At 45.5% G+C, this 20,369-nt stretch overlaps 8 protein-coding genes across 12 annotated transcripts; 3 read left to right on the top strand and 5 right to left on the bottom strand.

Annotated features, from left to right (window-relative positions):
* Positions 1-1,255: 1,255 nt before the first annotated feature.
* Positions 1,256-3,958, bottom strand: LOC128256840 (cyclic GMP-AMP synthase-like receptor 2). Its single transcript, XM_052987507.1, is given in 4 exon segments — positions 1,256-1,922; positions 1,981-2,176; positions 2,633-2,908; positions 2,910-3,958. Coding segments are annotated over 4 exon segments (1,014 nt in total). The 5' UTR covers positions 3,363-3,958; the 3' UTR covers positions 1,256-1,833.
* Positions 3,959-4,784: 826 nt separating this feature from the next.
* On the top strand, positions 4,785-6,962 carry LOC128256779 (T-complex protein 1 subunit theta). Its single transcript, XM_052987397.1, has 3 exons — positions 4,785-4,945; positions 5,126-6,156; positions 6,221-6,962. Exons 1-3 carry the CDS (start codon positions 4,886-4,888, stop codon positions 6,768-6,770), a joined length of 1,641 nt encoding a protein of 546 aa, XP_052843357.1. The 5' UTR covers positions 4,785-4,885; the 3' UTR covers positions 6,771-6,962.
* A 1,709-nt stretch (positions 6,963-8,671) lies between these two features.
* LOC128256782 (guanine nucleotide-binding protein subunit gamma-1) lies at positions 8,672-10,379 on the bottom strand. Of its 3 annotated transcripts, none has more exons than XM_052987400.1 (2): positions 10,251-10,379; positions 8,672-9,473 (listed from the first exon to the last, which is right to left on the bottom strand). In XM_052987400.1, exon 2 carries the CDS (start codon positions 9,451-9,453, stop codon positions 9,241-9,243), a length of 213 nt encoding a protein of 70 aa, XP_052843360.1. In that variant the 5' UTR covers positions 9,454-9,473; positions 10,251-10,379; the 3' UTR covers positions 8,672-9,240. The 3 variants fall into 3 exon arrangements, with proteins under 3 accessions (XP_052843360.1, XP_052843361.1, XP_052843362.1); XM_052987401.1 differs by having other exon boundaries at positions 8,672-9,645; positions 10,251-10,363; XM_052987402.1 differs by lacking the exon at positions 10,251-10,379 and adding an exon at positions 9,878-10,073 and having other exon boundaries at positions 8,672-9,645.
* LOC128256780 (MRG/MORF4L-binding protein) lies at positions 10,315-11,204 on the top strand. The gene is made up of 2 exons (XM_052987398.1): positions 10,315-10,878; positions 10,930-11,204. Exons 1-2 carry the CDS (start codon positions 10,455-10,457, stop codon positions 11,115-11,117), a joined length of 612 nt encoding a protein of 203 aa, XP_052843358.1. The 5' UTR covers positions 10,315-10,454; the 3' UTR covers positions 11,118-11,204.
* Positions 11,169-11,533, bottom strand: LOC128256781 (uncharacterized). Its single transcript, XM_052987399.1, has one exon. It carries the CDS (start codon positions 11,439-11,441, stop codon positions 11,193-11,195), a length of 249 nt encoding a protein of 82 aa, XP_052843359.1. The 5' UTR covers positions 11,442-11,533; the 3' UTR covers positions 11,169-11,192.
* Positions 11,534-11,743: 210 nt separating this feature from the next.
* On the top strand, positions 11,744-13,239 carry LOC128256798 (uncharacterized). Of its 2 annotated transcripts, none has more exons than XM_052987423.1 (2): positions 11,744-12,595; positions 12,654-13,239. In XM_052987423.1, the coding sequence occupies exons 1-2, from the start codon at positions 11,845-11,847 to the stop codon at positions 13,157-13,159; spliced, it is 1,257 nt and encodes a 418-aa protein (XP_052843383.1). In that variant the 5' UTR covers positions 11,744-11,844; the 3' UTR covers positions 13,160-13,239. The 2 variants fall into 2 exon arrangements, with proteins under 2 accessions (XP_052843383.1, XP_052843382.1); XM_052987422.1 differs by having other exon boundaries at positions 11,745-12,601; positions 12,654-13,236.
* Positions 13,172-18,592, bottom strand: LOC128256796 (protein transport protein Sec31A). 2 transcript variants are annotated; one of them, XM_052987420.1, is made up of 12 exons: positions 18,456-18,592; positions 18,051-18,266; positions 17,023-17,986; positions 16,721-16,964; positions 16,550-16,662; positions 16,362-16,418; positions 16,144-16,246; positions 14,544-15,967; positions 14,374-14,481; positions 13,987-14,313; positions 13,637-13,708; positions 13,172-13,567 (listed from the first exon to the last, which is right to left on the bottom strand). In XM_052987420.1, exons 2-12 carry the CDS (start codon positions 18,245-18,247, stop codon positions 13,379-13,381), a joined length of 3,798 nt encoding a protein of 1,265 aa, XP_052843380.1. In that variant the 5' UTR covers positions 18,248-18,266; positions 18,456-18,592; the 3' UTR covers positions 13,172-13,378. The 2 variants fall into 2 exon arrangements, with proteins under 2 accessions (XP_052843380.1, XP_052843381.1); XM_052987421.1 differs by lacking the exon at positions 16,362-16,418.
* A 208-nt stretch (positions 18,593-18,800) lies between these two features.
* On the bottom strand, positions 18,801-20,314 carry LOC128256862 (dynactin subunit 2). Its single transcript, XM_052987553.1, has 3 exons — positions 20,137-20,314; positions 19,134-20,055; positions 18,801-19,075 (listed from the first exon to the last, which is right to left on the bottom strand). Exons 1-3 carry the CDS (start codon positions 20,170-20,172, stop codon positions 18,891-18,893), a joined length of 1,143 nt encoding a protein of 380 aa, XP_052843513.1. The 5' UTR covers positions 20,173-20,314; the 3' UTR covers positions 18,801-18,890.
* Between the last annotated feature and the right edge of the window lie 55 nt (positions 20,315-20,369).

Here is a 20,369-nt window from a genome sequence, read left to right as displayed (position 1 = left end):
TTCTCTTAAAGGCTTGCGACACTGAATCAGAAATATTCAAACGGGCCACCCTAAATTATTCTACATTTATTTTCGGTTCAAAACTACTTTTTTGTGAGGTATTTTCTATTTAAAAAATGTTCTTTAACAATATTTGGAAAATACAAAATTAGTAATATTAACAACGTTTTTTGTAATTTTATTTTCAAAAATGTATTGCAGGCATTGTATTAGATTTATTTAAATTGGTCATTACAATGGCCAATTGACGATATCGGCGTCCCATTTGAGACAATCTGACTTCACTACATTTACGATTTATTTTATTGACGGTTTCGTTACTTCATCATAAACAAACATACTGCAAGGGTATAGAAACTTAAGCTTGCCGAAGTTTTTTTGTCTTTCTCGTTGTTTTTCAGATAGGATTTATTTGTATGGTTATATGGTGCAGGTAATTTGGGTACAGATTAGTCAGCTAAAAACGACAATACTGTCATTATCTAAGTTCTGGTTTGGCCAGGAAGTAATGACACACAATTCTTATCAAACTACTTTATAGATATAGTAAATTGATCTTTACATTTTTAGGAAAGACCAATAACGTAAGCAACTCGTACACAAAATGGTTAATCCATAAGTGGCCGAAGATTCCTGTCGGGTCACAGGATATTGTTTAGGAAATGGTCGTTGCTAAGAGCTCACATTAGGGTCACCCAATGTTTATCACAAAAGGGCCAACGACTTTAAGAAGATTCCATATGTTTGTACCCACTGATTTACAAATTTAAATTGACAAAATTTTCCAGAGAACAAACCTTGACTTTCCTGTGCAGATGAATTACAGGATTCAGAAAATGACACTCAACATTTTTGTATGGTTCCATTTCTTTATTAAGCTTTTTAAGCTTACAAGAAAACATATTATGTTTATCAGTGACTAACTTATTTTATTTTCTGTAATATTGTGTTGATAAAAATTTATTTTTTTTTTCAATAATGACACAAACATAAGTTTCGACATTGTTTTTCTACTTCATTAGATAACAATCATTTTTAAAATTTAAAGTACACACATGAGGATTTTTGTATTTTATTAAATATTGAATAAATAAACAGTTTTAAATATTGTTCCCACTTTCGTACACAAAAACATATACATATGATATTTAAAACACACTTATTAAAACTAAATTTTCGTTTTCTTTTGGGTGTAGCTATAATAATAATAATATAACCCCTTTTTATTTTATTTCTAAGCCGAAGAGTCTAAAACTGTAGTTTAAGGCCTTATTTTTAAACCACATAAGTTTTATATTGATACTTTCGTGCTTTTAATTTAATACTCAACTAATTGAAAAATATTTCGTTCCCAAAAGTTTAAAATTCATTTAACAATAATTTAGTTTCTATGACAATTTTCTTTAGGTGTACTTCTCCAGTCATTCGTCAATAATAACAAACAATTTTACGATGTCAATGTGCCATATTTGACCCAATCGGATATTTCCAATAAAGCTCTCACAAATTATTAACAATTTCACAATGAAATAATGACTTGGCAATTTTATATGCTTTGTTAAATGAGTGCATTGCATTTTGCAAATTTAGTTTCATAGGGGCTGTCCATATATTAAAACATTTTAAAAATGTTTTGGGCAAACAAAAATAATTTGTCCCACAAAATTACCAATTTATTGATATAGTAATATACGGACGACCCCTTAGACATTCATGACTCCGGTCTTTTAAGGGGCATCGACGATTTTGGCCAAACTTGAGTTAAGCTTGCGGTAGCTCCTTTCCGGGATCCTTTTCTTAAGGCATCCACTGCACCTCATTAAGGTAGTTTTTCTATTTCATCCTCTTAATTACAAAGTGATTTGGTTGGCGACTTCGCTTTAAACTGCATCCCAGATGCAGATCTCTTTCCTCCTTGCTGCCTAAGAAAACAACAAGAATTTGAGGCATTTGGCTCAAACTTATGACATAATTACTTACTAAAAGTCCGAAGAACAAACAACCGAGAGAAACACCTTTGTCGGGCGGCCCTCCTCAGCGCGCCTGGAATTCTTCGAACGCATAGGTACATATCCATCACTTGTTCTGGCGTCAAAACATCGATCATGTTCAGTTCAGGGTCCCAGAAGAAGGGAAGTTTTCCCTGCCCTAAGCACTTCGTCAGCTCTTCAAACATCTATTAGGATTTTAGGGTTGAGTTAATTACGACTCTAGCTCAATTAACTTAAGAGGGAGTAGGGTTCATATATGTTAAAAAAGGCCACTTTTTTAATTGTTAATGGTCTCTGAAAAAGTTTAAGTTGCGGAGTCGTCCATAAGTCGGTGATGGATCATCCGACGTTAAAAAAAATTGTATCATTAAATAATGGCTTTGCCCAGCTAACGCCGTTGTCAAAATGAACGTTATTAAATTTTTGGGAACCTTTTATGAAAATAAAAATTTTAATAATAATTAAAATCGGTGCTTTTGTTATTGTAAAATTAGCCATACAGTTGACATTTATTTTGCTCCGATCTACTTGAAATTCAGACTCAAGACTCTTGAGATGTTGTATCTTAATTTAGGACCAATTACATTGACGAATAAAGGAGATTTAAAACCCTTGCCCCTCTTTAAGGCCTTATTGCTTACATCAGGCAAAATGACTGTGAGCGGCTTCTGCCAGTAGGACTCCGGTTCTTTCCTAATCTTCCAAAGAAACAAAGTTTTAATGTAGTAGCTCTTAAGGTTACTTAAGTTGGTCTTGACATCGCGAAATTTCTTCATAAGCTTAATTGCATCCCGGCAGTTCTCCGGAAGCATCGCCTTTTCGGCCGCATAAAAAGAGGATCTAAACGAGATACTGCTGGTCTTAGTTTGGATTTTTAGGGGCTTTGGGATTGCCTCCCAGTAAGATAGGTTCGCGCGCTCGGAAATACGTCAACTGATCCTCGCCCAATACGTTCTGTTCGGCCCCCAGGCGGATGGCGGGTACGAAGTCGACCGAATACTCCAGCTCTCCATCCACGACGATGGTGTGGGCCGGCCCACAGGTCCTATATTTCAGCTGGGACACGATGCCATCCACCTCCACGCGATCCGCGATCCGATTAAGCGCTTGGCTGAAGAGACTCTGGAGCCAGGAGCGCAGCTTGTCCACGACGAGGAAGTTCTGCGCGTCGACGAGTTGATTTTGAAGCAGTTTCCGGATGCTCTGGCAATCCTCGCGGGGATCGTCTCTAAGGAATTCTAATACACGCGTCATATCGAGTAATACGTTGCCCGGAACATTCGAATCTCGCGACACCACGATGCTCTCGTAATACGGAATTTGTAACTTAAAAACCAAATCGAATTCGTTCGGTTTCGCGACTTTTAACATATCTCCCGTGCTCCCTGTGAAATTTAATCGGAAACTACGCTTTAAGTAACGATCGAAAAACACGACGCCGCGGAACGATAAAGACGGAACGGGAGGGGCAAGGATACGAGGAACCGGGGGTACAAGAATACGACCGAATACTGATAGTGCGAATATAGATTTATCTTTACGACCGAAATGCACTTGTTATCGCGGTTACAAGTACTCTGACTCACGGAGGAAATTGGAATGGGATTTACGGCTGAGGAACAACCATTTCATTATCAATCAGAAGCAGGATCCACTGTACCAGAACATACCTTCCAAACTATACTCCACGATGAGGTTGTCCAGCTGGGCATTCTCTGATCTCAGTATTCCAAAAATTGTGGAATGTAATGCCTCGAAATGCTTACCATACCTCTCTTTCTCCCACTCCGGGATGGCTATATACTTACTTTTACATATATCTATGGTTTTGCTTAAGTTGTCCTGATGATTCATCTTAGTTGACTTACAAAATTTTTACCGTTCTACCTTTTGTTTTTATAGTTGAGATACTTAACCGGATGGACCTTTTGGTTCTAGGGTTGAAAACTTAATGACCGACAATGGCTACTGCACCCACACAGTGTGGCCGGATTGGATCGGGAAAGCTTAACCGGTTCACTTGCCGTCCCAGCTGGAACTGAAAGCTTTAATCGTATAAATACCAATAATTAAAAAATTATCATTGAAAGCTATTAACTGCTTTACTGGTTATTGTTCCATCTTGCAGAGCGTATATTTTTTAGGGTACAATTCAGGAGTTATAAAATATTTAGTCTTGGAAAAGACTAAAAAACGTTAATTTAAATAAAATTTCCATTGTCCTCTGCATCCAAAAAAAAAAACCATTTATATTTAAATGTGGGTATTTTAATTAGCTTAGGAAACTTTAAAGTTTTTATATTATAATTACTTGGCCTAATATACTTGGCTAGCGAAACTGTTAAATTTTTTCCAGATCTGTTCAAAAAGAAAACATTAAAGAACATTGCAAAAAAAAATTATAACCATAAAGATTAATGCAAATTGAAAAAACATTTTAATAGAGAACAATTCACAAGTGAATGCAAAGTTTGAAATCGAGATAGGCAAGATAAAAAACTTTTTTTCAGCAGATCCTAACTTGACCTTGTAAGTTACCATTAGTTACATTAATACGTTTTACAGTTTCACTTTTTTACCTGACTGACCAAATTATAAATAAAATTGGTATGTAAGTATTATAATTTATTTAAACATTTTTTTTAACGTCCCATAATATAAATATTTAAATCTTTGTAATTGTTGTTATCTCTTTAAAAAGCATAACAATAAAATTAATATTGACAGCCTTAAAAAATATATATTTATGAAAAAAGTATCAGTCACAGTTTGAATTAATCGATAAGCCACTCCCATCTCTATCCCATCCAGAATGTTCGCGGCCACTTTGAGGTTATAACTCTAGCTGGAATTTACCGACTGACTCCGTGTGAAATTGAAATCTGTGTACAAAAATGGCTTTATCCGTTCCCAAAGCTCCCGGAGTGTCGCAGATGCTCAAGGATGGCGCCCGGGTGAGTGCAACAGGGAGGAAAAACAATGCGAAAAGCCTGCCGGGCATAGGTTTCATTGAGTTTTGGCTGAAAATAAAAACATGCCGTCTCGCAGAGGCGCGTGATTAGTCATCCTCATGGAAAAGAGCCCCTTAAATGTTTGAAAAATGACTAATCTGATGGATTTCTCTGTGTCCTTAGATGTACAGTGGGCTGGAGGAGGCGGTGTACCGCAACATCAGCGCCTGCAAGGAGTTCGCACAGACCATGCGTTCCGCCTACGGGCCAAATGGCATGAACAAGATGATCATCAACCACATCGAGAAGCAGTTCGTGACCAGCGACGCCGGCACAATCATGCGGGAGCTGGATGTGGAGCACCCGGCCGCCAAGCTGATCGTCATGGCCAGCCAGATGCAGGACGCCGAGGTGGGCGATGGCACCAACTTCGTGGTGGTGCTGGCCGGCGCTCTGCTCGAGTCCGCGGAGGAGCTGCTGCGTCTGGGCATCACCACCGCCGAGATCTCCGACGGCTATGAGAAGGCCTTGGAGAAGGCCCTCGAGATCCTGCCCACCCTGGTGAGCCACAAGGTCGAGGACTTCCGCAATGTGGAGAAGGTCAAGGAGGTGCTGCGCACCTCAATCATGTCGAAGCAGTACGGCCAGGAGGACTTCCTCAACGACCTGGTCAGCAAGGCCTGCGTCTCCATCCTGCCGGACGAGGGCACCTTCAATGTGGACAACATTCGCATCTGCAAGATCTTGGGCAGCGGACTGACCAAGTCGGAAGTGGTTCGCGGCATGGTGTTCAAGCGCTTCGTGGAGGGCGATATTACCTTCGCTGAGAAGGCCAAAATCGTGATCTTCTCCTGCCCCGTCGACATCATCCAGACGGAGACCAAGGGCACGGTGCTGATCAAGTCGGCCGATGAGCTGATGAGCTTCTCCTCCGGCGAAGAGAGTCTGCTGGAGAGCCAGATCAAGGCAATTGCTGACGCCGGTGTCAAGGTGGTTGTGTCCGGCGGAAAGGTCGGGGACATGGCCCTGCACTTCCTCAACAAATACGGTCTGATGGCCGTGCGTCTGAACTCCAAGTTCGACCTGCGTCGTTTGAGCCGCTCCGTGAACGCCACCGTCCTGCCGCGCATCACCACGCCCAGCCAGGAGGAGTTGGGCTACTGCGACAAGGTCTGCATCGAGGAACTGGGCGACACCACAATTGTGGCCTTCAGGTGGGTTTATTTAAATATTCAGAAAGGCAAAACTCAGTTAAAGTTGATCCTAAATCGCTTCCAGAAATGAGGGTAAGGACTCGCGTATTGCCACCGTGGTTATCCGTGGCGCAACCGATAACTTCATGGATGATATTGAGCGCGCCCTGGACGACGCTGTTAACAACTTCAAGTGCCTGACCCGGGATGGCCGCTATCTGCCTGGAGCTGGGGCCACCGAGATCGAACTAGCCACTCAGCTGTCCGCCTATGCTGATACACTGCCGGGACTGGACCAGTACGCCGTGCGCAAGTTCGCCAACGCTCTGGAAGTATTCCCTAAGGCTCTGGCCGAGAACTCCGGCATCAATGGCACGGACATCGTGAACCAGCTGTACCTGGCCCACAACTCCGAGGCCGGCAAGACAATTGGCTTCGATATTGAGGCCGAGAAGGCCAGCACCATCGACACTTCGAAGGCGAAGCTCTTCGATCTGTACCAGGCCAAGTTCTGGGGCCTGAAGTACGCCGTGGGCGCGGCCACAACCATTTTGAAGGTGGACCAGATCATCATGGCCAAGCGCGCCGGAGGCCCCAAGCCGCGACAGGCTGCCGGCAGCGATGACGAGAGTTAAGCGGTTCCTATGTGATTCGTACGCCCTACTATAACTAGTTTCTCCTGCTCCCACGAAGAGTGCATTGTATTTTCATAAACTACTCCCATGGAAATTATAAATTTCATTAACCACTCTCACACTCACCCCACATACGCAGCCATGCACACAGTTTCTTGTATTAATAAACTTAACTTACGAAAACTGAACAAACGCTTATTACTCTAGGGTTTTTTTTTTTTTAAATAAAACAACGATTTTTTTCGCACCGAACCCGGTGCCACCGCTAGATAACAAATCTAAGTTAGTTATCGCCTTTTATTTTTGAAATTTAAGCAAACGATTATTCATTTTGTTGAGTACAATACATATTTCAAATGCTTATTCGCAGATACATTTCAATAATATTTGTGAGGACTCGTCCCCGTATGCGTCGCAAAAGATTTGTATTAATTTTCGAAAAAAATACGATCTCGTTGTCGCTTTTCATTTGAAGTGAATAAAACGTGTTAAAGTGTGTTCGATGACCATGATTTTGAGTACGTGTGCTGCTGATGTTCTTCATTTCTAATATGATCTACCCTCTAGATATAGTTAAAACAATTTCTCATCTGGGGACAGGATCGAGACATCCGTGCTCTATGGATGGCCCGGCTGTTCCCAGGCAAACTCCGTGTGATAACTCAAAAGTCTCCACGTGATGTGTCCGTTAAATCGAAAATTGCGCTAAACGGAATGTTTAAGCAGAAACATGGGTGTCCAAACCAACTGCAGTTTCGATTTGTGGTGCCCCAATAAAACCTTTTGAATTTTCGATTTTGGGCCACATTTTGCTGTTTGCTCACGACAGCAAACTGTAGTTCAAAACCTTGTATACAAGTTCGAAAAAGAAAATATACTTCTGCAAAAATGTGTGATTCTTAATACACTCCGTCCAAATTTTGCAACATTATGAACTAAAATCACCGCCAATTTAAATTTACTAGTTAAATGCAACATTGGAAGAACCGATTAATTAAATTATACGTTCACTATTTCCATCAACACAGATTTTTCGTTTCTCGTGTGAATTCGACATCTGTCCCGATGAAAATCAAAATTTTTGAATGCAACATGTGTGTGCGACTGTGTGTGATGATATCATCGTGCTTTCCGTACAGGATAATCATTACTTCTCATTCCAATACCGTACAAATATGCCCTATACCATGTTAGCTTGTACAAAAATAACTTGCTTTTTGGTTGTAACTTTTCTTTCATGCCAATAACAATTTAATTCATTGCGCTCAACTTATATGTGTGAATATTTGTGTGAAAGTGGAGTGTTTTGGGAGTGTAGGATAGAAGGATGTATTTCCTTAAAGTGGGAAAAATCACACATTCTTTCGGACATTTTCGCTAAATTGGAAAAAATTACAATCTTCGGATTCGTCGGATTTTTGAGTGGTGTGGTTCACATAGCGAGAATAGTGGACTGAAATAAATTATCGGTTTTCTTTGATATTGGCTTGAATGCGCCGTATTGATTTAAAAGGGAAAAACTACGCTAAAGAGATAAATATTTGATTATAGTTTTCCATTTCTTTGGTATTGTATGCTCTTGCTGCGTTACTGCAACGATTCAATATATAATTTGACTAAGAAAAACTGGATAATAAACGCACTAAATATTGCGATAAGTTCAACTAGCTTGTTGTTGTGGGTAGCATTTCTGCTTCGTGTTTAAAGCTTTTAAAGTAATTCAATAAGATATTTGCGTATATTTGTCGTTAGTGGCTCAATCCACCCGCTGGTGGTTAACAAGCTTCAAAATACATACATTTTCAATACAACTTCTTCTCATTCTTCATTATCTCATCTTGATATCATCTCATTTTTAACAAATATAACAGATTTTTCTTGAAATAAGAAGGCAAAATATATGTATTTCTGTTTCGGTTGAGTTTACGTTTATTGATAAATTTGTATGTCGGATTACGTTGATAGCTTTGTATATTTATGTGTTTCGGTTTAGGTAGTAGTTGTAGAGGCTATAGTCAGCGCTTTAATTGTCGTTATAGTTGGGATATTCGTGTACATTTACAGCGTTACTAATTGGGAAGGAAACAACTTTGATATCTTTGGAACAAATGCTTCGTTTGGATTTAGATTTGGATTCGAATTTGGGTTTTTAGTTTTCGGAAATTACTTGTTAACGTGAATGGTACACATTGATATATCGTTTACATATTATATATATTCCTTGTAATTGGAATTCAAACTTCTTGTAACTATATTGCTTATGACAATCGTAGTTATTGTGGCTTTTACACAAAGATATATTGATCCAGGTGGCGTTGACTGGTACTGGTAACGTCGTACTTCACACACATTCGCCTCTTAATCCATCTTGCTAAACTAAAAATAAACTAAACGTCCGCCGGTGATTCTCGATCCTCGACTCTACCAACGCACCAGCGGACCTCCTACTATCCTGGGGACAACCGCCTCTTTAAAGGACGGTGCACGACGACTTCTCGCGGAACGGATTCACCTTCTGGCTGGTGAACCCGGTCAGCAGGTAGTCCTCCTGCTCGTGCTCCGTGATGTACTTCATCATCTTGGCACACGACTCCGAGATGGTCTGGCGGTCGATGGCCGCCTCGCGACGCAGTTGCTCCACCACGACGCGCTGCTGCTGCAGGGATGATGACATTACGTCCATGATGGCTGTCTCGGATAGGCCTATGGTTGAAAAGGTTCTCAGTGATACGGATACTGGGAAATGCAATTACAGGATGGTGGGTGTGTGCTTGTGCTTGTGTGGCTTCGCCTTATGGCTTGGTCTTGTTCTTGGGCTTATCTTATCGTATGTTTCTGGGTATACTGGATGGTTTGGATGGATCTTAATGGCTGGCTGGAAATAACAAGTTTGGTTATAGTTTAGAAATCTGTTTCTTTTAAAACACTATTTCCCACACGGGTACAACATTGAACAGGCGACAGTGACACAAGGCTAATATCTATATACATATGTATATTATTTATATATGACCGATTCTAGGATAGAGAAAGTTGGTAGAAAGGTTTAGTTTAGTGTTAAGTATTAGTCGGAAAGTTAGGATAGCTGGTGAGTCACTATTACACACATTTTTGGACTTAAACAGTGGCACATGTGAGCGCAGGCATTAGCTTAATCGATCGCATTGCTGATTAACTTTCCAGGCTAACTGGAAACCTTGACACAGAACAAGTGCAAGGTTATTAATTGCGGAAAAGAGGATGTGGGCGGTGGTCGCACTTGTCAGTGCACAGGGAAAAGTCATGTTATGTACGGGGAACACTTTTCCACTGTTTGGAAACACCCAAAATTATATTTTTTTATGAACAGAGGAGCACACACACAAACATACGGGAACATATGCGCCGTATGCTTAACAAAATAATTAAATTGGGAAGGTGAAGATTTCGACGGATGCACACACAACACAAAACTATATTTGCACACTATTTATTAATTACCAGCTCCGATTTATGAATATTTTTGTTCTCAAACGCTACAGGCCAAAATCGAGCAAAAGTTGACGAATAAAAAGTGGATACACACCCAAACTAGGGATGTGCCTTTCTGCGATAGTTCAGACGCGTGAGAGCCGCCGGCTGTCATCTCTAATATCTGCTGCAAAAAAACATTCAGTTCACTTTTAATTCCATGCGTTCTGCAAAATGATGGCCAAGGACAAGGGCCCGGTTGTAGCCGGAGCGGCGGCTCTGTTGCCGGCCACCGTCGACCACGAGTGGTCCGCCGAGGAGGAGCTGCAACTGTTTCACGCCATGGAGGGCCTGCGCCCGGTCGGAATCAACAAGCACTTCTATATGTCCTGCATCGCCCAGCGTTTGTCCAAGTCCCTGAACCGCGAGATGCCCAGCGAGCTGATCTGGCGCCACCTGGGCACCATGTACAAGCTAAAAGAACTGGACGATCTCGAGTCCCTGCCCTTCCCCAACGAGGAGCGCGAGTTCAGCCTCCCGGAGCAGGATTACGGAACGCTGCAAACCAAAAAGACGGTGGAGGTGAACGCCAGCGAAGAGGCTGGAGAAGCACAGCCAGCGGGAAATAGTGCTCCAGCCCCTGACAGCAATGGCAAAGGTGAGTCACAGGATTATTATTAGAATGCCTCCTTCAGTGTCTTTTTTTCAGCGCCACCTGCTGCAAAAGCCACACTTCCGGCCAATTCTGCTAAAGATTCCGACAAGAAGGCCGTATCCAAGCCCCAGGAACTGCCCAAACGTCCGGCCAAGCGCACCCGCGGATCCATGTCCAATGAATCCATTAGTCCCTCTACAACTCCGCCGCCGGTGCAGAGCAACAAGCGCCGACGCATCTAGGTGCAAACCACTCGAATGGACGATTGTTATGACACGTTTTAGTTCACTAGCTTTACTGTACATTAATAAAAGGATTTATTCTTCGAATTCGTTGCCCGACTCCTCGTTAGAGCCGTTCTCGTTCTGGCCCGGCGCCACTCCTTCGGCGGCCTGCATATTGTCCAGGAGCGATTTGAGGAGGCGTCTGTTCAGGTGATCCGTCTGCGTCAGTTCCCGGGCAGGCTGGGGCGGAACATCTGCGTCCGCCGGAGCCGTGATATTTCCAGCTGGATTAGGTGTTTCAGCCATAGCATTAACGTTCTCCAAAACAGGCATATTTTGCATTGATCTTCCGGCTAACCGAAGGTTTCAGTTTTCTCTATGACACACTACTTAAAAGCAACTATCGGATGGTTTGAGATGTTATATTGCGCTCACTAAAAACAGAGTTGTCATTTTATTTGGAAGTGATTTTATAAAACTTATGTATTACTTTACTAACTTATTTATCTAATTTAACCAAAGCTACTTATATTTGTTTTTGATGAAGGGTATTTAAAATTATATAAAACTCATCACAATTCTTTTTTTTTACGTTTTGATTTAAAACCATTTTTTCTTCAACTGTTATCGATGAATTCGCATTTTACGTCAGCCCTAGTGCCGCCCCTAAGTCGACCCAGCTCCAATCAGACTGATTCTCCCGCTCAAATTTAATTTAATCAGAAAATTAGTAAATATATTTCAAATGTTCGTGCCCGAAACGGAGGATATGCTGCCCAGAATGGCGCCCAGACCAAGTGCAGCAGTGCCTATGGGCCACACCAACGAAATCATACGGCCCACTGTGCCGGAGGTGTCAATTTTGTTTGGTCAGGCGCCGCAGGATCAGCAGATGCAGATGCAGCAGCAGCAGCCTCCACTACAGGAGCCTTCTCCTCGGGCTCCACCCACTTTTGCCTCCTGGAAGAAGCAGATGCTGCCCCGGGTCAACTTCTCGCCCATCCTGGCCACGGAACTGGGGCCACGAAGTACTCCAAGCAACAGTAATCCCTGCTCCCCCAAGGAGTACATAATGACGCCAAGAGATCGCAACTACACAAAAGATGCGTCACCGAGTGGCAATCATCTGGGCAGCAGCAATTGCGGAGGGTATAATGCCGAGCCCAAGCAGCAGATATATCAATCGCGGCGCTTGTCCAGTTCATCCAACGCTGATGTCCTAACGATTTGTGCTGGCACACAAACCGATTCCTTCAACCCAACGCCCCCACGAAATTCACTGCCCTCGGTGGTTTACTCCGACATCGACGTCAGCAGCCTGGCCAATAAGAGTGACCTGGCGGAACTGGTTTCCCTTATGGAGTCCATGCGCCAGGAGCAGCAGCAGCTTAAGAATCTGTGCATGATGCTGTTGGAGCAACACCAGCGGGCGAAACCCGAAGCCAACTCGAAACCCTGTAGGACAACTGCCAGCCAGTGTGATATTTTGACTACCAGTAATGGTGAGTAAATCAATAAAGTGTGCAAGACTCTTTTAATCTGTTTGTTTTGCAGGCAGGCGAATATCTCCGATTATACAGGATTACATAGCAGAGGAGGAGGAGACAGTGCCTTCGCCGCAAGCTCGAGTGATTCCCCAGTTTCAATCTCCACGACCCACTGCGCCCATGGCTCAATCTACGGGCTATCGGGCCAATACGCCGCAGGGCAAACGAATTCCCCAGTTGGCCAAGGCAAACACCGAGAAGAGCATGGTGATGAACGAACTGGCCCTAAAGTACTTGCGCCAGCCCGTCGACGAGCTCATGAAGGAGATGCACCTGGGCGCGTCGCCAAAGTCCCCTAATCCTGAACCCCTGCGTCAGATTGACAATCTCGCCCACTCTCAGAGTCCCAACGACATTTCAAATGCTTCGTACAAGTATCTCAAGAAATACCGCCTGCTGCCCGAGGAGCAACTGGAGCAGGTGTGCCCTCAATCTCCAACCGCGGGGGCTGCCTCCTCACCGCGAATGCAACTCGACTTGGAGAACATCCGGAACCAGCCCAAGCTGTTGTGAAAGCAAAGATCATTTTTGTTTTGTTATTTATGCATATGTCTATTTGCGATTTAAGTGGAAATATATTTCAATACACGGAATAACGTTGACACTCATCTGGCAGCCTAAACTAACAAAGGACCACACTTTGTTTACAAAACACAATAGACATTCATATTTGAAGACACAATAAGTATATACGTTTAGTGAGCTTGGCTTGGAGCGTTCGAAATCAAGGCTCTAGCGAAGGACCAAGTGCAGCTCTGATGCAGATTGTAGGAGCACCTTCAATCCCTGCATAAAGCCCGCACACTGCGCAAAGTCCGTGCCGAAGGCGATGCGCGTGTGGATTTCCAGAGCATTGGCATAATCGGATATTTGAATGTACTGTATTATTTGATTCAGATATTGCACCGTTGTGGGAGTAAGCTGGAAGATAACAATTAAGTATTAGCAAAAATATTTGGACTCGAATCTTAATTTGTTTTGCAGACTTACCTTGCCTTCCCTCAGGCAGTCGTAGAGATTTTCGAGCCTCTTAACAACATCAACAAACTTGCGTTTTGTGCGCTACCAATGAAAAGCAATACAAATTTTAGGATAATACTTTGGGCCGCGGTGATCGCCCCTTAAAATCGCAAACAAATTAGATTCTATGGACGACAAAAACTAACAAATTTATAAAGTGTTTTGCTATAAATATCAATAAGGTTTTTGTTATCCGTTCTTCGACCTGATATTGCGATTTTTAGGGGTTAGCACATTATTTTAGCTCATCAGAAAGTAAGGCTAATCTTACTCAAAATGTTTATCAATTTTAATAAGAAATGAAGGACTCCAATGCTCACCGGATCATTTGTTGCGCTTAGGCAGCGGTTCTTAAGCTCCTCCAGCACCGTCTGTAAGTAGATGTATTCCTCGGGAAGTGGGGGTTTCTCCTTGGGAGGCTCCGGTTGGCGCTGTTGCTGTATGGGAGCTGGCTGCTCTGTGTATCCAATGGTTTGCTGCTGTCCCTGCCAGTTCTGCTGTTGAGGTCCTCCCTGATTCGGAAGCCCGGATTGTTGAAACTGCTGCTGGGGCTGGAGGTACGATTGCTGAGGCTGTTGCTGGGGATTGTTGTTAAAGGCAGCCGGGTTGTAGTAAGCATTCGGTATTCCTCCAGGGGGTGGTGCATTCTAGAAAAAGAACACTCACTGTGTAAACACATTTTAAGAAATAACAGTCAAATAAATTACCTGATATTGAGCGGGGTCCACGTAGCCGTTTTGATTTTGATTGGGATCGACTGGGAACAGGGGATGGAAGATGGCAGCGCTTGGTTCAACCACGGGCTTTGACTTGGGCTGAAGAACAAACACATTTGAAATATCACTGTTCTAGGCTATATAACCTGACAAACACTTACTGCACGCGATGATTTCAATGCAGGAGGATCGTTCCAGCCTGGCGGTGGTGTGGGATTGCGTTGCACATTCTGGATGACCGGTGGCACAGCTTGTGGTGGCATCGTCTCAATGGGATTGACGCCGGGCAAGAACTGATTCTGCGGAGCTCCCATGAATTGCGATGGGTTGTATGGTTGGGCAGGCGCAATGGGGTTAGTGTTGAATGCATTGCTATTGAAGGTTGGCACGTTCGCCGGTTGTGGTACCGGTCCAGGTACTCCTCCGCCGCTGAAGGGAACTGCCGATGGTACGGGGGCGGGCACGGGATTGTATGGCATGCCATAGGAACTGGTTGGAGCTGCCACAGATGGATCAAGCACGTACTTTGAGCGCCCAGAAAGTCCAGATCCGCCCGAGCCCGATGCTCCTCCTGCCGGGGGAGGACCACCCGAGGAACTGGCGTTGCTAAGGGGTCGTGGTGGGTGGGCCATAGGCTCTGGCTTTATGGGCTGCGGATTGAAGATCTGGGGTGGCGGCTGCGGCTGTTGGGCTCCTGGATAGTTGGTTTGTAGTGGAGGCACTGGCGTAGGCCAGCTGGGCTGAGCATACTGATTTGCTGGCTGGCCGTATGGCTGGGGAACCAATGGCTGTGGCTGCGAGAAAGATCCCCGACCTCGCTGCTGTTGGTAGCCAATCGGAGCTGCGGCAACCGGCGCTTGTGGCTGCGTGTAGTCCAGGCTGACAGCGTTGTTGATCCGATCTCGCAGGCTCTGCAGAACCTCGTTCTCGTTGGCAGCTCCGCCACCCAGCGTGGTAATGTACTGCAAGGCTGCAGTCAGAGCTCCCTGAGAGGCCAGAAGACCTCCGTACTCAGTCAAAAAGCCAGCAAATCGTCCCGCTAGGTCCACGGATATGCCCTGCTGTTCCAGGGACTTGCACATAAGCATCACCACCTCGGCCAAGTCCTGCAGCTCGGTGGTGTTCGGCTTGTAACCGGGATTCTGCTGCTCCAGCCTCTTTAGTTGGTACCATGCGGTCACCAACTTGTCGATACTGCCGGCGCAAATGTAGCAGAGCATGGCATTTCGCGTGAACTCGGCGCTAGAGGCGCACTCGCTCAACAAACGATCGCCCAAACGCTCACAGATGTCGACCACCTTGCGCTCGCTGTGTTTCAGGGCGGCCACCAGGGCCTCCTTCCACGAGTCCACGGTGCAGCGGTTGACAAAGTCCAGCCAGTCACGGGATACCAAGGCGGAAATCACGTGCGACAGCTCACTCTTCTGCTGCAGCAGGTAGCGGGTTTGGGTGCGGGTCAAGGTCTCAATTCCGGCCGTGGAGGCAATAATCAGGGCCTCCGGAATGCGCTGGGCCTCCAGGCACAGCTCCACGGCAGCCTCCACATTGCCCGTGAGTATGGCCTCGGCAATCAAGCTATCACAGTCTGCAAAAAAAAAAAAAATTCGATCATTTGAATTGTGTTTTATTGTGATAAGAATAATATTATGATTAAATTGATGCAGATAGGCAATTTTATCTTTGGAGAGTAAAAGTAATTAAAATAAGTGCCTTTGTACTAAGTATATGTTTTCTGCTATAGATACAACTAGTTTAACTTACGATCTCCACTGGGAACCTTGAATTGCGGCCTCGGAGGAGCGGCAAAGTCGTTTTGATTTTGGGAGTCGATTGCATTTCCATCAAACTTGTTATCTTGCGTCTGCTGTTTATGGAAAATACAAAATTTAGCTAGATTATGTGTTTACGGTTTAAATAGTTTCCAAAAACTTCTGTAAAGTGTTATTTTTCGATTTCGAGTCTTGAATCTTAGCTCTTACCGAATTATCGGTGCTATAATTTGTACTCTGATCGCACTCAACCTCCGAAGAGTCGCTCTACGGTAATGGCATGGCATGGAGTAAGTTATCGGATAGAAATATACAGAGCAAGATGAGCATACGTGGTTGATAGTGCTCGGAATGCTGCCTTTTTGGGAACTGATAAGAGCGCTCGCGCGAGTACTTACATGGGTCAGTGTCGAGATGCGGGTTGTAAGCGTATCCACATCCGATTGCGAGTTTCCCTCGGTTTCCTTGATAAACTTGTTGAACTTGCTATCGGTGTCGTCTTTGTTGTAGCCTATTCAAAATAAGAAATCTTAGTTTATGACCTCTGATTGCGCTTAGATCCTATTTACCCAAGAGATTGAGCATTTCCTCCTTGGGATTGAGCTCAAAATTTGCCTTGATAAAGTACCAGATGTAGCGTCCATGCTGATCCAGTGTGTCGTCAGCCCGCTGACGGCAGTATTCCGAGTAGTTGGCATCGACCAGAGAACGTTCCAAAGCATTGGCCCGCTCGACCAAAGCAGTTTCGGTGGTTAGCTGCTGGACTTTTACCGTTTTGGAGGTTCCATCGAAGCTAACCAGCTTGCCTCCAAACTAAACCAAGAAAAAGGGGTTACAAAAGCGTTTAGGGAATAGTTAAAGGCCAACTCACACCAAAGGCAACGCCACAGGGTCGCTTCATCCACTTGGGAGCGTGTGCCAGGTCATGGTAGACTACTTGCGTAGCCTGCTGGGGAATCGGCTCTTGGGCGAACTGATCCATGCCCGGAAACGAATCTGCAATCTTGTTGGCGGTCTGCACCAGGTGATGGGTGCCTCCATGCAGTGAGTAGATGGAAACCGCGCCCTCCAAGCTGGCGCTGGCAATCAGAGCCGGATTCCGCGGGCAGAACTGAACATCGGAGTACCACGAGGCCGTGGTTGCCACTTCAGATAGGATTTCTCCCTCGGGAATCTTGGTATTGGGGTTCCAGCAATAAATTCGGTTGTCCTTGCCACACGAAACCATCAGGTCGTTGTCCTGAAGGCACCACGACATTCCCAGCACTCCGCGCTCGTGAATCTGGTATGTTTTCGCTGGAGCCGTGGCATATCGTAGATCCCAAAGCTGCACTACCGGAGCCTGGTCGTCCTCGGAGGCAAGCCAGACCTGCGTCGCCGCCTCCGGATGCCACTCGATGGCGTGCCACCGCACACGCGACTGCGAGTCCGAGAGCTTGATGATCTGCTGGCTTTTGCGCAGATCCCAGATCACGCAGCGTGTGCTGAACACGGAGGCCAGGATGTGCTGGACCTGCCGGTTCCAGGCCACGTTCTTCACGTCCTCTAGCGGCTGGGTCTTGGCGCCGGGACTCATGCTGGTTTCCGGGTTGTTGAGGTCCCATATCAAGATTTCCGACTCGGACGCGCACGAGGCAAGCAGGTTGTTCTGGAAGGGATTGAAGTCCAGCCCACTGACGGCACCCGTGTGCTTGTCCTGCCGCTTCAGGAGCGGCTCCTCCTGGCCGGCGAGCAGCTTGTCGGCTGAGTATATGTTGATCTGCCCCGCCTCGCAGCCGCCCACAATCAGGCCACTGGGATGTGGGCCCACGGGGCTCCAGATAAGTTTTTGGAACCTGCCGGATAAGAAGCCAGTTTAGTGAGTACCTCATGAGGTCTTATGGAAGTTTTAAAACGCACTTGTACTGGCTAGCCACGCTGGCCCTCAGCTCCAGATCGTAGGTAGCATCGCTGAAATTCGGCGAGTACAACTCCAGAGTGGAATTCGCATTCGAGTCGAATTGCTGGGCGGCGGTGCCGGCGGCCAGGAGAATCTGCTGCTGCTGCGCCGGCGACCAGGCGATGTTCACCGTCTTTTGCAGTTCCTTGATCTTCATCTTGCAAACGGTTTCGGTGCTGTAAGGTTGATTAAAGCTATTAAATGTAAATATTATTGGTGTTGCAACATAAGAACGAAATTGTGTCACGTCCAATTGGAGTAAGCCCCGTCATCACTTTTCCCCATTGGCTTCCCCACTGCATATGTGTCCCCGCTTAGTCTCTTTTGCTGTATTTACACTCAATTATGCTAATTGCGCCACTTACACTTAATTGTGAACGGAATTTACACTCGCTTGCGCTGCAACGAGAATTTTTGTGCTTAAGCTTAACTGGAAATATTAATATTTTTAAGAACCGTAGGAACGGTCAGAGTGACCGCAGTTTTATCCACGCAATATACCACGAGCCTCGGATAAATATACTAAAAAAATCTTTGCTCAAAAAATACTGTCAATTTAACGGTACAAATTGTTACTGGACTTAAAAAATTAAAATGCAGTTATAAAAATGTAGATATTTCTTAAATTCCCTACGCTGCTCTGCATCCCAACTACCTTCAAAAACTAAACTTTAGTTCGACCTTACGCAAGATTTTCGGTACAACCACTATTTACTTTTTAAAAAAGACTCGAATGTAGATCGCTTTATTATATCTTTCATAAATATTAGCTATATATAATACGCATGTTGTGCATTCACTCATTTAGCCGAGGATATGGCCGTGACGCGCTGCTCTACTTTGGCCACCTTTGTGTTGATGGTCTCCAGATTCTGGGCAAAAGTCTCCTGTACCGAGTGCAGCAGTTCCTTGTTGTTCACCAGGCTGGTGGTAATGGTGCCCTGCTTCTGTTCAATCTCAGCGATGATCTTGGCGAAATTGTTTGCTGAAAGGTGTACCAATAGGTCAATTTAACGAAAATAACGGCAGATAACAAGGCTTACCATATTTATGGAGCGACTCGAGGGCTTGCATACGTTCGATTACGTGCGGCAGTATTTCCACAACGGGCTCCGTGCGTTTAGCAATGTCGTAAAGTTCCGTGATCTTCTGGTCCCGCTTTGCGTCCTGAGCACTGCCACTGGACTTTTCGGCGATGGCGTCCATCTTGCCGGCCAGCGAGGTAAGGCGCTGCTCGATGGTGTCCAGTTTGTCCGGCTGCAGCAGGGCCGCCTTGGTGCTGAGATGGCGCACGGCCTCCAGCACATTGGTGGTGTTGGTGGCGGCGGTCAGGCGACTCAGCTTGTCCGGCTGGGCGCCCACCACCTTCTCCAGCTGCGAGAGGCGCTGCTCCAGGCTGGCCACTCGTGCGGTGGCCGCCAGATCGGTGCCGGGCGTGGGTATGGCCGTAAGAACGCCCGACTGCTTGAACTCCTCGACCTGGCTGATGAGCGCCTTCACCTGCTTGCTGCCGGGCGCCTGCTCCTTGCCCAGCACCTGTTCCAGCTTCAGCGACTCCAGTACCTTCCGGGCCGTGCTGATGACCGTGGCCACCGCGTCGTACGACTGCTTCTCCTCGTCGGCAATCTTGCGGTCCACTTGCAGCGCAGCCACCTCGTTCAGCAGTTCATTCATCTCGATCTGCAGGCGCTGGCACTTCTGCACGGGTGTCTCCTTCTCGCCCTGGCCAACCAGCTCATAGTCCTCGGATCCCCGGGCATCATACCCACGGCACACCCGGCGCCCAATGCGATCGGTGAAGTCCACACTCCCCTCGAGAGTTGCGCCGCTGAATCGCTTGTGGGCGACGCTGGGCGAAATGTGCAGTCGCTCAATTGCCTCATTCTCTGGCTCCTCCTCGTAGTAGTCGGATGTGTCCGGTTCCGGGTCATCGGGAGTCTCGAACACGTCCGGCTGGTCATAAGCCTAAAACGCACACAATAAGCCAAACGAAACCCAAAAACGAAAGCTCGCACGTCACTGTCATGTCGAGGAGTTCCCACTTACTATTCCCGGCAGGTTCTGGAACTTGGGATCGGCCATTACTGTGGGCACGTCGACGGCGTTGTCCGGGATCCTTGAGCGACGAAATAGTTATTGTTTTTAGCCTTGCCAAAATCGTTTTCTTTTTGCAATAAGCAAACTGATGTCATATAAAATGTGACCGTATGCAGTCGAAAGACAAATACCCTTGCTGGTCTTTAAACGGAGTTGGTATTTTTTGAGAGGGAACAAAACAG

Source organism: Drosophila gunungcola (genome assembly GCF_025200985.1).
Source record: "Drosophila gunungcola strain Sukarami chromosome 2R unlocalized genomic scaffold, Dgunungcola_SK_2 000030F, whole genome shotgun sequence".
In the NCBI taxonomy this organism is placed as follows: domain Eukaryota; kingdom Metazoa; phylum Arthropoda; class Insecta; order Diptera; family Drosophilidae; genus Drosophila; species Drosophila gunungcola.
This window is presented reverse-complemented; position numbering and strand designations above follow the sequence as displayed.